The 16,943-nt window shown below is 33.9% G+C and overlaps 1 protein-coding gene across 1 annotated transcript; it reads left to right on the top strand.

Annotated features, from left to right (window-relative positions):
• The first annotated feature begins 12,936 nt into the window (after window positions 1-12,936).
• On the top strand, window positions 12,937-14,130 carry LOC11406617 (F-box/kelch-repeat protein At3g23880). Its single transcript, XM_003614641.2, has one exon. The coding sequence runs from the start codon at window positions 12,937-12,939 to the stop codon at window positions 14,128-14,130; it is 1,194 nt and encodes a 397-aa protein (XP_003614689.2).
• Window positions 14,131-16,943: the final 2,813 nt, after the last annotated feature.

Below are 16,943 nucleotides of genomic sequence, written 5' to 3'. Positions count from 1 at the left end.
AGTTGCAAACCTGAAAAGGCGGCTTAGGCAAAAAAAAAAAAAAAGCGTCTCGATGGACTGAAAACCCAAAAGGGCGGTCCATGCAAAAGTTAGAGACATATATAAAAAAAAATGAAAAAAATGATGATTATCCTGATAGGTTGAAACCCGCAAGGGCGATCTATGCAAAAGTTAAGGATCATGACAAAGTAACTGCATCTGGTCGGACATGACTCATCTAGGGCATTTCAGCCGTCAAAAGATTTCCGACTCATGACAAAGTAACTGCATCTGGTCGGACATGACTCATCTAGGGCATTTCAGTCGTCAAAAGACCTTCGACTCATGGCAAGGTAATTGCATCAAATCAGATATGATTCATATGGGGCATCTTAGCTGTTAAAGGGCTTCCGATCTGAAGCGTCTGCAAATCAAAGACTCAGAATAGTGAAATTCAAAGTTGGTAGAGGGAACAGTGGTTATTGTGTTCAATGTTCCTTTTCCATATAATTACCATTTTCCAAACTTTTAAAATCCGTGGAACCACGCCTTTGGCAGGCCACCACTCCATTTACATTAACTTGAGCTTGTGCCCATTTATTTGAAATTCTCATTTATTCTGGTTGCAAATTTTTCTTCTATTTTTGATGTTAATACCTAAAGCAAAAAAAAATCAAAAAAAAAATCTAAAAAAAAAACTTTTATCATGTCTTCTGAAAAGCATAAACAACAGATACATCTTCTTTGAACTTATGAGCAGGTGAAACATACATCAACATCCGTCTCAAGGACAGTTAAACTCTGCAAGGTTGGCATGACTAAAAGCTGTGAGATGACCTCTGTCAAAAAAAAAAAAAAAGTAAAAAGCTTGCTAAGTCGAAAACCCGAAAGGGCGGTCCAGGCAAAAATTAGGGGCATACAAACAAAAAGAGTATATTCCCGGTGGATTGAAGACCCGAAAGGGCGGTCCAGGCAAAAGTTAGGGATTCAAAAAAAAAAAATATACAAAGAAATGAAAAAAAGACAGAGGCATCACAGTTCAAGTTGGCTAAATGGAAGAATGCACTTTGTGTTGGCTTACAGAATGGTGACTTCTGCCAGATTTATTAATTGATGGGTTTTATCCCGAAAAATTGTGACTTCTGCCTGTGGTTTGATTGATGGCAACTTCTGCATGTGATTTGATTGATGGCGACCCCTGCCAGAATGGTTGATTGATGGGTTTCATCCCGATATATGGCGACTTCTACCCTAGTTTTTGATCATGAGGACTTACCCCAGCAATATGTTTAAAGGGCTGTACCCCAACAATGGTTGATTCATCCCCCGTGACTTTATCCCCAATGAAGGTTTCGAGCGTTCGTACAGTGATGCCGGGCCATTCTCCTTGTAGACCTACCCAGTCCTGTCTCAACAATCTTACCATTACACCGTCATATGAGTCTCATACATATTCATTCATGCATGCATACATAGCACGCATATAAATATCATTCATACATAGTTGCATTTTTGACCAATATTTTGCTTCACTATCCTCAGATACCACACCCAGTGTGTCTAACTCCAAAATGTCATCAAGTCAAACATGTTCCAAAGTGGCAGGTCTCACCAGTAATCAGTCTATACATACATACAATTCCCCTTTAGCTTCATACAAATTCTTTTTCCCCTAAGCTTTACCCTTATCAAGTTACTCCTCATTGATACCAAGCTCTACATTGTCTTTACTTTCACCGGAGGCTTTGCTTTTAGCAAATGCTAATGGTCCATCCTGCCTTTATTTTTACCGTGTGTTTGCTATCCCACAATGTTAGCAAACCCTGTCGGTCCGTCTTGTCTTTACTTTCACCGGAGGCTTTGCTTTTAGCAAATGCTAATGGTCCGTCCTGCCTTTATTTTTACCGTGTGTTTGCTATCCCACAATGTTAGCAAACCCTGTCGGTCCTTCTTATCTTTACTTTCACCGGAGGCTTTGCTTTTAGCAAATGCTAATGGTCCGTCTTGCCTTTATCTTTTACCGTGTGTTTGCTATCCCACGATGTTATCAAACCCTGTCGGTCCGTCTTGTCTTTACTTTCGCCACTCGTCGGCAAATCATGTCTCTACTTTCGCCACTCGTCGGCAAATCATGTCTCTACTTTCGCCACTCGTCGGCCAATCATGTCTTTACTTTCGCCACTCGTCGGCCAATCATGTCTTTACTTTCGCCACTCGTCGGCAAATCATGTCTCTACTTTCGCCACTCGTCGGCAATCATGTCTTTACTTTCGCCACTCGTCGGCCAATCATGTCTTTACTTTCGCCACTCGTCGGCCAATCATGTCTTTACTTGCGCCACTCGTCGGCAATCATGTCTTTACTTTCGCCACTCGTCGGCCAATCATGTCTTTACTTTCGCCACTCGTCGGCAAATCATGTCTCTACTTTTGCCACTCGTCGGCCAATCATGTCTTTACTTTCGCCACTCGTCGGCCAAGCATGTCGTTACTTTCACCATCGTCTAAACCATGTCCTTACCTTTACAATGGAAATAATGTTAACAAACATTATCATTCATACTCCAGTCGTTTCAAGCTATCTCACAGCAATCTTAAGCATTACCTATCATTTCTTTCCCCAGTGATATTTATCCAATTGTCCCCCAATCAGTCTTTTATGCATCATCTTTACATTCATGCTTGTATGATGTGCAGTCATATCATCACATTCATCAGCATCGCATATCTGGCATTTCAAACGGTCCAAAATTGGCGTCTTTTTATATTTAAGTCTCTTCGACCCTTTGGTTTAAAAGTTTTCCCTTTTAAAACCTTCGTGACGAAGAAACTTAAATAGGGGCATCTGTCATACCCCAAATTTGGACCATTTAAAATCTTTTTTGTCCATATTTTGAAATAGTCCACATTCTCTTCTATTCGTTTTTTTTACCATTTAAAACTCGCGTTTTTTTTTTTTAATCATTTAAAAACTTTTATCTGCATTTTTATAGCTTTTTTGAGCGCATTTTATAGTCTTGTTAGTCATAATAATCAAGTCATTTTAAAAGGTTTAATCATATTTTAAAAATCACGTCCTTTTAATCATTTCAGACAAAATTTCGGCAGGGAGGATACTTTGAAGTACCTCATGTCAGATTTCGAAAGGATTTTTTTTTTATTATTATTAATTAATATTTTATTTTTATTTTATTTGTCATTTTTTATTTTTCTGTTTTTTGTTTCTTATTATTTTTATTTGTTAAGTCTTTATCCCCAAGTCTCCAACAGGGGTATTTTGGTCTTTGATCTGTACCAGAGCCAACCCTATTTTGTCACTATAAATACACTGTCCAATCATTGGGAAAGGAGTCAGAGAGAATCACTGTAGCAGCCGCAGCAATCACCATCAGAAACCCTAAATCTTTCATCTCTCTCAACTTTTTCAGATCAAAAAATAAAAAATACACAATAATCATCATGAATGTTCATAGCTGTTCATCATGAACATGAACCTCAATCATTTCCAGAAACACACAATAACAACATAAACACCTCAAATCAATACAAGTCCGAACCCAACAACACAAATCCGGATCTGTATCACTACAAATCCGAATCGCATAACAACAACAGCTCAGAATACCACAACAAACACGGCAACAACCCAGATCGGACCAAAATCAAAGAGAGAAAACCGAACGAAATCTAAGCAAAACGAACCGAACCGGAGCAAAAAGAAAGCCAATCAGACCGGATTCAAGTCGGATCGGAGAATTTCAGCAAGAAAAAGGTGCATCCGAGCTTAAAGTAGTAGATTCCTTCCTCTCAGCTTTGAAACCAGAGGTAATACGTTCTTCTTTCTCTCCTTCCGATCTGCTTGGTTCGTGTTTGTTTGAAAACATTTGTGAAAAATTTTGTTGATGAAGCTTTTTCTAGATCTAGTGTTTATGTGGTTTGTTTTCAAAATTTTGAGTGTGGATTCGTTTAGAGAAGGGAAAGAGGAGCTGTTTGGAGTATTTGTTTTCGAAAAAGAAGTAAAAAAAAAATTCCGGCGCGGCGGCGGCATGGACCACCACCGCACCGGAGGAACTCCGGCCGCCCCTCTTCATCTTCTCCGGCGGTTTGTTCTTGAGAGAAGGGAGAGCTTCTCTCTCTAAGTTTAACTTAGAGAGAGAAGGTTTTTGTTTTATGTTTGTTTTTTTTGGTGAAACCATTTATATAGCCTCATCATTTTATTTTAATTCCATGTGTGTTGTTCCATCGTATTACCGTGTATGATTATAGCTAGGCCGTCAGATCGTAGATCTAACGGCCTATGATGCATCTCGTATGTGGTTGAGTGTTTGTTTCTTTTGTGTGGAATACTGCGTGCCTGCTGATTGAACCGTCAGATCTTTGATCTGACGGTCACTGTGCTTCCAGTATATCCTTCCTTTTTTCTGTTTATTTTTTAAAACCGTTGGATCTTAGATCCTATGGCTGTGATGAGATCTTGGGATACAGATCTGGACCTCTGGATTCATCCAACGGTCCAGATTAGATCCTGCTGAGCCAATAATTTTCTTTATTTCTTATTTTTTAATTGTCTTTAAATACTGTTTTTTTACATTTTTTTGACATTTTAATGCTTTTAAAAAAATTCCAACAAATATTGTTCTTATCATCTTAATTTTCTCTAATTTTTAAAATCCATCCTATTTGTTTTCTTTTAAATTTTTTTTTATTTATTTCTTATATGATGATCTTAATTGTTGCTTGTCTTTATTCCTTGCTTTTTATTTCTTATGTCTCATTCACCATGATATTTCTTATGCTTACTAACAATTTAATTTTTGTCTTGAATCATAGCATGCATATTTAATTTTCTCATCATCTTATTTCATCATTGACTTAGTGTGTATAAATAGGGAATTGATGTAATTTTATTTCTTGCATTTTATTTTGGCATAAAGGCCTTAGGGTTGTATTTAGGAATTGATGTAATAATGTAGGTAACACAAGCACCGACACTTGCACCGACACTATCACAATTTATTTACCGTTTCCGCTCGTTTTTTTTACGACGCTACGTTAGTTTTCACCTTTAGTTTAGAAAAATCATTTTCTCAAAAAAAATCAAATATGCAAAACTTCAAAATCATTTTCTTAATAACTTTTTTTCCTTTATTTTCTTAATCAAACTCTCAATCAATTTTAATTCAACTTCAATCATTTTCAAAATTTAAAATTAATCAACCTCACTCATTTCTTTTATCTCATGCCTTGAGGCCTCTTTCTATTCTTAAAACCATTTTCAAAAAAATCTTAAAACCAACCTAACCCACCAAAGAAATTTTTTAGTGGAACTACGTCGGTTTTGATCCCTTTCCCAAAAAGGGTACGTAGGCAGAGGACTTGTCCTTCCAAATCAAATAAAAATAACCAAAAACATACTTCTTCTCCCTCCATTCTTTCACTTAGATTTTAGGTAATAATTTTTTAAGTAAGCCAAATGAATTTAGCACAAGATAATTTAGGTAAGCGGTTCCTTCGGAGTACCGAAGTCGTTTAGGGTGCTTAACACCTTCCCTATTCGAAACCAACCCCCGAATCCAAAGTCTCGATAAGGGTTTTTACTCATTTTTTCCCTTCCCACGAATAAAAATTGAGAGTTCAAAGATTGACGATTCAAATCAATTAAATGGTTTGATATCCGAAAATCGGGGAGCACATATATATATATATATATATATATATATATATATATATATATATATATATATATATATATATATAAATACACACATTTTTAAAAGTAAACATTTTTAACTAAACTACAAGTTTTTCTACAAGCTAACACTTTTTTTATTATACTCTCTCTAACACTAATAAGTTGAAATTTAATTTAATCCCACTAAATATTTTTTTAAAGAAGTTAATCCAACTAACATTTTTTTTTTAGAAAAATCCCGCTAACGTTTTTATTAATTACAATTTAATAATTTTAGTAACTATTTTTCTAATAATTAATATTTAGTAGTAATACCATTGTAATAATTATTTAAAATAAGTTAGAAATGTACCAACATCAAATAATAAGTCGACGAACTAAGCGGAGACAATAAAATCAACGGCAATGAACAACAACACCAACATCAAAATGGATCAGAACCAACATAACTATAAAAAAAAAAAAAAAAACTTATTTTAATATATAACTACATTAAATATTTATAAATTCAAACACATGTAAAAATGAAATCAATTATAAAAAAATATCAATAATTACCTTTGTTAGAAACTTCAATAATGATAATAAAATGATGGAGAATAAAATTTGAGTGATATTAAAAAAATTTGAATGAGAATAGAATGAAGATTGTAAAGAAGAAAATAGAGTGTTGTATATTTATACACACAGATGCTGCAACGGTAACAAACGGCTAGTTAGCATGTGGGTCCCGTGTTTTCCGACAAAATTTTCGTAGGTAATTTCCACCAATCACAACCATACACACACCCTTTATCCAACGGTTGTGTGCATGTGGGGCCGCTGCTTTCCTAGGAAAATATTCCTCGGTAAAGTAGGCCAATCACATGCTTCCATACACCCTTTTTCTGAATGTGGGGCCGCCGCTTTCCTAGGAAATTATTCCTAGGTAAAGTCACCCATTCACAAGCTGCCACGTGCTCCACTTTTCTGTGCATAACACTGTTTTTTTACAGACAGTTGCTTTCCGACGAAAATTTCGTCGCTAATTCGTAGGAAAACGCTTTCTAGGAAATTTCGTCGGAAAGTTTTGTAGGAAAATCCAGTATTTCTTGTAGTGACCAAAAGAATAAGCAAAGATAATTCATACAATAAGAATATTATTAGAAATTCAGTTCAATAACACAAAATCAATTAAATTTGGAATAAACATAGTACCTTTTTTCTTAAGTTTCTCATGTTTTGCCTTGCGCTTAGCTGCTTTATCCAAATAATGTTGTTTATCCTGATTAAATAATATAATCAATTTTAAAAGACAAATATTACTTAAGTTGATCATATTGCATTGCATGCGTTGTTATATACTAGAGGACTTACTTCATTACTCATGGAGTTTCATGCTTTACCAGCCATTTTATTAACACCAGAATTTTGATCTACTTCTTTAAAAAATTTGCCAAACTTATCCATGAAATATACATTTTTAACTTAATAATAATAAATAACACAAAACTAAAAAATATATTAAAGAAAGAAGATTTACCATAAAAGAGAAAAAGAACTTGGCAGATTCTCAAGCATATCATAATCCTTCTCAACTTTGATTTTTTTGGCCTTGTGTTCTTTTGACTTGCTATATAATTTTAAAATGAAAATTAATGTCTTTCCTAAAATTTTCGACTATAAACTAAAAAAAGGAATTATGTGGAGTGAACTTACCTCTTTGTTTGTTTCTTCGGCTTAACTTCAGCTAGATTCTCCAAAGTTAGAATATCTACAATATGCCAAAAAAAAAATTACAACAGTAGAGATGATGTGTCTCGTTTTTCATCCATAATGTATTAATACAATCACAAACAACCTTTAAGCAAAGATAAGAAAGGTAGAACAGTCCTCAAGAGTATAAAGAGCATTTGAGTGAGTATAAAGAGCCTTAGTTTTCCATCTTTAGTCCGGCCTTCATGATGCCATTTCATTAAATGAGCAGTTTTTGAAGACATAAACAACTTCTTGATCCTTGGTTTTAAAGGAAAACATCTCAAAACTTTGGCTGGAATGGGAGGTGAAGTTACCTTGCAAGGTACTTTTCTGTTAGATTTTGGAACCTCACGTTTTTTGTATCTAGAAAGACCACACTTAGGACATGTATCTTTATTCTCATACTCCTTCCGATATAGGATACAATCATTAGGACAAGCATGAATTTTCTCATAACTAAAACCTAAGTCCTTAATGATATACTTGCAATCTTGGAAAGTTGATGGTAAACAAGAATTTTCAGGAAGCAATTCAATTAATAGTTGTAGCAACATATTAAATGACAAGTTGCTCCAACCATAAAGGTTCTTAATGTGCAATAAACAAACAATGATCGATAACTTAGTGAAATTTTTACAACCAGGATATACTTCTTGTTGCGCATCATGTACTAATTTGTAAAACCTAGTTGCATCTTCATCAAGATCATCACTATCGTCATCATAGATATCATCAAACTCACCGTTACTAAATTGTGTTTCAATAAAAGTATCCTCTAAGAGCACATCCAAGCCATCGTGCAAGTTATATTTTTCATGGTTTTTATCATAGGGTTTTCTTGAAGATAGTCCCTTTCCATGAAAAATCCATTTCTCATAACTTGCATCAAATCCGTCACAAAATAAATGCTCAAACACATCCTCTCGAGTACCCCAACTACAATTCTTACAGTTCTTACATGGACACAATATTTCATTCCCTTCAGCTACAGTACGAAATGCAAAATCGAGAAAATTATGCAAGCCATACAAGTACCTTATTGAAGATCTCTTCTCATGTAACCAATTCTTATCCATCCTTATAGATGCTCTCTTCCTCTGCATTGTAGTAATATATAAAGATCGTTTGTTAGTAACAAAGCTTAATACCATAGTCTAAATCTAGAACAATTCATTACTATATCTAAAACTATTTCATTTTCTGCCTCATGTAACAAAGCTTAAAATTACAAACTCATTTCTATGAACAACAAACACTAACACACACTACTCATTAATTACTACTACTTCTCAACACAAAACTTCAGTTAAATTTCTTATACTTACGCACGCGGCAACATCAATCAAACAAAGATTTCAAAAAAATAAAAAATTGAGTTTGAAGAGTAATCAGCAAATTCTAAACAACTTTTTTTTTCAATCACAAATCCACTGGAACAAAAATTGAGTTAAATTGCGAATGAAATTATGGATATGCGACTGTGAAGTTAATTTCGATTCATAACTCATACAATTGAGTTAAATTTCAATTCATAACAAATCCACCAATCCACTCTAGGACAATTTCTTATTCTTTGGCAACATCAAACACATGAATTTCAAATAAATTATAAATCACAAATGCCGAACAGAACAAGAAGAATTTGAGTTAAATTGTGAAACGAAAATTAAACACATAGAATATCAAAACAAAATTCAAACAATGTGAACGAAATAGATGATTCATAACAGAAAAAAAAAAAAAAAAAAGCACGGATGAATAATCACAAACAAGCACATAAAACTGAAGTTCTGCCTCATGTAACAAAGCTTAAAATTACAAACTCATTTCTATGAACAACAAACACTAACAAACACAACTCATTAATTACTACTACTTCTCAACACAAAACTTCTGTTAAATTTCTTATACTTACGCACGCGGCAACATCAATCAAACACAGATTTGAAAAAAATAAAAAATTGAGTTTGAAGAGTAATCAGCAAATTCTAAACAACTTTTTTTTTTTCAATCACAAATCCACTGGAAGAAAAATTGAGTTAAATTGCGAATGAAATTATGGATCTGCGACTGTGAAGTTAATTTCGATTCATAACTCAAACAATTGAGTTAAATTTCAATTCATAACAAATCCACCAATCCACTCTAGGACAATTTCTTATTCTTTGGCAACATCAAACACATGAATTTCAAATAAATTATAAATCACAAATGCCAAACAGAACAAGAAGAATTTGAGTTAAATTGTGAAACAAAAATTAAACACATAGAATTTCAAAAAAAAAAATTAAACAATGTGAACGAAATAGATGATTCATAACAGAAAGAAAAAGCACGGATGAATAATCACACACAAGCACATAAAACACACAATAAAAGTAATTAAAATAAATAAAACGAAAAATCGGGTTGTTACACACAAGAGTATCAAACTCACACAAACAGTCCTAAACAAGTATCACAGACGATACAAGAAAGACTCACAAAAGGTTCTAGACTTGCATCACAAACGATACAAGAATAGAGCACATAAAGACTCAAAACCCTAAAAATCTAAACTTTTTAGTATGACAGCTTGAATGATCAATTAGGTCTTGTAGTCTTCTTTATATACTGAAGCAGCTTGGGATAAATACTTAGTTGGGCTTCAACACAAAGCAGATCGGTTCAGCTAATCTGCCAAACAAGAACCCGAAACAAATCTGGAAAGTCCTAAAATGTCAAAACATTTATAGGATCGTTCCAACCAATAACAAATATTTCCTAAAATATAAAATCTACTTTAGAAATATTCCACAGCTAATTCTCCAAAGATATGTGTGTTGCTTGGTCAATACAATAAGGAAATATTGTTTCCTTAAACAATAAAGGGTGCGCGTACATGTATGCATGAACCTAGACACACTGAATCGTGCCAGGATGTTGGAACATCGTATCCAACATCATATAGAGATGCCTAAACACATGTTGGAACATTGGTTCCAACTAACACATAAAGGATATTTGTTTTAGCAACAATGCACCCAGTACAAATACCCAACAGATTATTGTTCCAAAAGGGACTATGATCTTAAAAGTACTATTTATTCCCAAGGGACATACATTATCGAAGGGACTATGTTTTTAAGACCTTTCATAATTCCGAAGTGACATTATACCGAATTGGGACTAAGGTCTTAAGAAAACTCTTATTTCCGAAGGGGCAGAAAAAGGATATGAGGAGAAGAATAGCTCGTCAACATAAGCTAGAGGGAGAAGAGAAAAAGAGTTCTCGACAACTCAATAGAAACACTAATAATGTGTGTGTTCTATTTTGTGTGGGACCCCCACACTCTATTTTTTCAATTCACACAACATTAAATCTAAGTATAATTACTTGGTGTTTAATCTTCCAATTTTTCTTCCAACATCACACACCAATGCAACAATCCCTCACTTGAATTTAAAAAAGGTTTCAATAATAATGTCAAAACATTTCTATAAGGTTTGGTAATAAACAAAGGGGTCTCCTACAACTTGAACCTTTGCATAGCGAATTCATGTTAAAACGGTGAATTTAGATTAGAAACTAGGGTTACATAAGATTAGGGTTATGACTTGGTTTGATTAGGATTATGTCATTAGACTTATCCAACAATTCCAAGACAAAAGAAGTCTACTCACTCATGTTCATCGTAGACATAGAGAAGAAGAGGAAAAGCATAAAAGTAAATAACAAGAAAGTAAAGGAAAAGAAAAGAACTTTTATTAAGAAAGACAATTGTCACTTATTGAATTCCAAGAATAAAAGATGAATATTTGTGATGGCTAGCTACTCTATTTATAGTTTACATTTGAATTAGAATATAAGCAATTACATCACTAGAGTGTTCCACAAGAAACTGCGGGCTTTTTGGTAAAACTAAAATAGAGTAGCTTAAAATCAAAGCAAAGGCAGCAAAAGGCAGTCCTGGGAGGTGGCACGGCCGTGCCAATGTTAGCACGGGCCGTGCCAAGCTTCTGACTTGGGGGAGACATATTTTTGTCTCCCGAATCTTCGTATTTTTGCTCCGAATCAGCTCCAAACCCCTTTCTTTTTCTATAAGATTCAATCCATCAAATATTCATTCCTGAAATCTAATAATATGCAATTTGAAGTAAAATAGTTCTAAAAGGAAATAATATTTAAATAAAATAAACTTAAATCTAAATAAAACGAAACTAAATATTATACTAAAACGAATAATTATTGACTTATCAAACTCAATCCATCAAATATTCATTGCTAAAATATAATAATATGCAATTTGAAGTAAAATAGTTCTAAAAGGAAATAATATTTAAATAAAATAAACTTAAATCTAAATAAAACGAAACTAAATATTATACTAAAACGATTAATTATTGACTCATCAGTGATACTCAATGTGTAGCCATTGGTTGCTAAATACTTATTTGAAGGATGTTCTATTTTATATCTTGTACCATTTAAGTAGAATAGGTTACTCGTCATAATGTAATCCTATAGAGTCATAGTCTTCTTAATGCAGCAGCTCATGACTCTTTCAATAGCATGACAATGCTTCTCATCCGTTTACTAGTAAACTTGCACAAGAGTTTCACAACATTGGCAATATCAGGTCTAATACATTTAATGGCATACGTAAGGACTGCCAACGATGCTTCCATATTCTGTTTGTCTAACTCCATCACGAGTGTTCTTACACGATCATAATATTTGCTCGCAAATGTACAGTTAAACAATTACATTTCCTTAAGATCTTCTCAACTTTATAAGATTCATCAAAAAAGTTCTCTGTTCTGATTTAGTAATCTTGACACCAAGAATTACTTCATTTGTTTTGTTTAGAGTTGTATTAATTTGATACTGATAATTCTTGTTGTTTATCACTTTTTAATAATTCTATGTCTAATCGGGTAGAAATATTTGGGTTTAATATATATTGTAGAAATATTTAGCACCCCCATAAAAAAAATGATTCGTCACATGATATACTATTATAATTATTTAGGCTTAAATGCATTTTTGACCTCTATTTTAACGTAATCGGAGTTTTGATACCCCTATTTTAGTACGCCTATTTTACATTTTTTTGAGTTTTTTCAATCCCTCATCAATTTTGATGATTTGTCACTGTAATAAATGATGTGGTGGTGACATGGCAATATGCGTTGGCTTATTCAATTTTCACGTTATTACTAGGCATTTCCATATCATATATTATTAACTGAATTTGTCAAAAAAAAAAAAAAAATTGAATTACATAATAAAATCTAGTTAAGTTAAAAAAATTAAAAGAATAGAAATTTAACTCGTTCCATTGAAAATCTGAAACAAAACCCTCACAAAATTCATATGAGATTTTGCCCCAATTTAACTACAAACCCTACTTCCAGTTTTGCAATAATCAAATTCTGAAGAAAATCAAATTTTGAGGCGTATCATCCATCATATTCCAATCTACAAACTATATTCACTTTCAGATTTCAAAAAGCTGATTTTCCCCTCTTAGTTCCATACAGAATAACATGGCTAACAAGGCAGTCAAAAGAAACGATACCGTTTCTTCTCCAATACTGACTGAGAAAACAATCACCACCAAGCCGCAGCAGTTGATAGGAACCCTAATTTCATCGTCACTTCACTCATCGCCACTTCCCACTATTCCTTTCGATCTCATTCCAGAAATTCTCCATAGGCTCCCCGTGAAACCTCTCATGCAATTTCGATGTGTGTGCAAGTGGTGGAATTCTCTAATTTCTGATCCCAAGTTCGCCAAGAAGCACTTTCGCTTCTCAACCACATGCCTCATCCACATCTTAACCTACTCCTCACTCTCACACAAGTACATTATCAAGTCTTACCCTCTCAACTCTCTTTTCACCAAAGACGTAGCCTACAACAAAATCGCGCAGCACGAGATTGCTTCCAGCCATTGTGTTTACAATGTTGGCTCATGCAATGGCATCATCTGTGTTGCCGAATATCATATCTATGAACGCTTTGCTATTTATCGATTGTGGAACCCTTCCATTAGAAAATTCAAGGAATTGCCCCCACTTGAATTGCAACATGCTGGTTATAATTTTCAGATGCACGGCTTCGGCCATGATCCTATTTCTGATAATTACAAGGTGGTGGTTGTTTTTCGGGATAATAACAAAACTGATGTAAAGGTGGTTCATAATGTGGGTACCAATTTCTGGAAAGACATTAAAGAGACGTTCCAATATGATCGGTTCATTGTGGAGCAGAAATCGGGAAAATATGTGAATGGCACGATTAATTGGTTGGCTTCTAAAGATTATAGTAAAGGTCAACGTTTTATTGCTTCTTTTGATTTGGGAAACGAGTCTTATAAAAAAGTTTTGCTACCGGATTATGATTATAGAGAAATTGGTTCACGTACTTTGCACTTGAGTGTTTTCGGGAATTGTTTGTGCTGGATTTGTAGTAATGATGTTTGGATTATGAAGGAATATGGGAATAAAGCGTCTTGGACTAAATTGTTCACTATACCTTTCATGCCATCTTATTATCATCTCTTTGCCAATGTAATGCATATTTTTGAGGATGGCCTAGTGACGTGGAAGTCTACGCAGGATTTGACCCGGAACTTGGTTTTTTACAATTCTATAAATGGCTCTGTAAAGTTTTCTTATTTTCAGTTTAGATACATCCTAGAAATCTGCGTTGAAAGTTTGATATCACCTTGTTCTTAATGTTAGAATGTAGTTGTGATGCTATATTCAACTAAAAACTATATTTTAATTTATGTTTATGATATTTATCTCGCACTCGTTCTGATTATTAGCTACTTCATGGATCATTATTAATTAATGGTCATCTTAATCTGTAGCTTGATAGAGAAATTGTAGTTATTTTCATTTATTTGATTGTTAATTCCCAGTCATGCATTGCTTTTGATGGTTTGAGTTTGAGGTTAGATTTTCTATGATCAGAAATAATACTCAGGTTGTATGCTAAATCATTAGTATGTTTGGTTAAATGCCTGCTATGAGCCGCACAAATTTCGTAATGTCTCAAATCTTTCACACGTTGTCCAAAATACTTGGGGTTAAACCTTTGAAGGTAATTATTTTGGTCTGAATAATGCTATCTTAATTATTCTATTAGCGTGTTCATTTCCTCTCGTAATCTTGGTTTTAATTTCTTCGATATTTTAACTGTTGCGTTCTTGGTTTAAATTTCTGCATAATCACTTTAATTTGCTGCAATTTTTAGTGTTTCTGTTTTGTTTGAACAAGTCTGCAGCGGTTTATTTCAAGGTGTTGATTACTGGTTCTGTTATTCTGCGGTTCTGCAGTATATTCTTCATCATTCTGTTTCTGGTGTTTTCGTTGCTGTATAAAAGCGGTTCGGCTGCTGGGTGCATTATGTTTTTATGTGATTCTGATCTGCTGCATTCTTCTGGTTTACTGTGCATTTTTTCTATTTTTGCGAGTGTTTCTTGCGTTGTGTATTTTTGTTTGCTGTTTTTGGTTTCATTTGTGCCGGTCAAAAAATCCATTCTATTAAGCATCACTGTCCAATCTTACATTTTCTGTCAAGGTGCTGAGCAAATATTCCCTCTCTAATCTAACCAATTTGTGGTAGAAAATAGTTGTATGAAGGGAAATGATGGATTGAGATATTGTTTTTTGATATGAATGATTGTTAGGAAAATTCCATGTACATTGTTTTAAGGTAGCTATGTGCTATCGAAAGTAGGGTTGTGTGTAAAAGATGTTGAAAAAAAAACTAAATGATTAATGTTTATAAGATGGATCTGATGTTTGTTAAATTTCTTGCAAGAAGAGTGGCTTTTAGTTTTGAAGAAATTAGAAATTTTAGGAATAACTAAGAATACATTGCGGTATTTCAACTTGTTAGAACTTAGAAATATGATTTATTACGTGATGAAATGGTGCCTTCCGTGGTGATGAAATGGTTGAGAATTTGAACAACTCAGTGTAGAAGAATTTGAACTAACTGCTATTTCCCCCTATCTGTTATCAACAAAACTGATTTCATTTGATAAGAATGAATAGTCGAGAACGAGCTGTTAGAATTCTGTTCAATTTTAGGATCTTTCCTAGATAGGCTTCCGAAAGAAGAAGAAGAAAACTATTAGAAGAATTACTATCTGGTTAATTAAGTGTTGATGTTGCGGTTATGTGACTAAGAGGTTATATATGCGAACTAGATCTGGTGCAGTCACAGCAGGACATTCTAACAGATCTAGACTGTCCGATCTTCAATCGGCGGATGAGATCCTTTTTACTGTTTAAAATCAAATTTTAAATTTGAATCATTCGATCTCAATCAATGACCGGTATTAGCTAAATGGTTGTGGTTACCGCCTTGAATGCTCTTGAACAAATTCCTGCAGTGGTTGCAATATCAACCGTAGTAGTTACTAGCTAATGCTGTGCTACAAAATAAGGACTTATAGTGCATTGACTAACACCCACCAAGTAAGGGTGCAAATGCTCGTGTTTTAAAAAATTGAAAAACATCAAATGAATAAACACTTGTATCGCACTCATTTTAGGAACCAATAGTTATTTTGAGATTACTAAATTGATCAAGATGATATTGAATTGAATGTTTGTTGGCTCCCCATTTTTCATCAACATGGGAGTTGATAATTTGTTCAGGGCAGTTATATTTCATCTATTTGTTTCTCAGTCAGTGTTACCGATGTAGGACCTCGTAGGAAATCCAAAAATCCGCCATGGTACCATCATCCTTCATATATTGGCCATCTTTGTTGTAAAAATATCCGTCACCACAAGCCATGATGGCGCCAAGTCCTATATTTGACAACACTGGTGGATGTATTCTAGTTATTACAATCAGGTTCCCTTCCCTGCTTTTATTTCTGCTGCGTTGTTTAATGATAGGTTTTCTTTTGAGGATTCTGTCCTTGATGGGAATAGTTTCATGTTAAAATGGTTGAAAGAATTCGGTAAGCATAAATGGATTTATATCTCAATAAGTTGTAATACTTATAGGACAGTGGGATTTATTTGCAAATGTATGCAGCCCTATTTTGTTGTACCCTTTCTAGATATTATACTAGGAACTTCCACGATTGTAGCTACAAGAATAATATTTAAGAACAACTGAATCTAAGATAAAAGATTAAAGAAGTTTTGTTGCCTGAATATGATGCAGTAGATTCGCATACTTTGCACTTGAGTTTTTGCAGGAATTGTTTGTGCCTCGTTTCTGGTAATGATGTTTGGATTATGAAAGAATATGGAAATAAAGAGTCTTGGACTAAATTGTTCACTATTTATATGATATCGTATTCATTTATCATGGTAATACATATTTTTGAGGATGGCCAAGTGTTGAAGTCTATTCATAATTCAACCAGCCAGATGTTTTTTTACAATTCTATAGATGGTTCTTTAAAGTTCCCTCGGTTTCAGTTTGAAAGCACCTCAGAGGTCTGCGTTGAGAGCTTGATATCACCTTGTTCTTAATGTTAAAATGTAATGTGATGATATGCCATTTGAACATGAGA

The sequence above is a fragment of the Medicago truncatula genome, chromosome 5 (genome assembly GCF_003473485.1).
Source record: "Medicago truncatula cultivar Jemalong A17 chromosome 5, MtrunA17r5.0-ANR, whole genome shotgun sequence".
Taxonomy (NCBI): Eukaryota; Viridiplantae; Streptophyta; class Magnoliopsida; order Fabales; family Fabaceae; genus Medicago; species Medicago truncatula.
The sequence above is the reverse complement of the archived record's forward strand: the minus strand, read 5'-3'. Positions and strand labels throughout refer to the sequence as shown.

Bases quoted from the DNA above. Each gene is read 5' to 3' on its own strand.
- LOC11406617 (XM_003614641.2), top strand. From the start codon at position 12,937: ATGGCTAACAAGGCAGTCAAAAGAAACGATACCGTTTCTTCTCCAATA.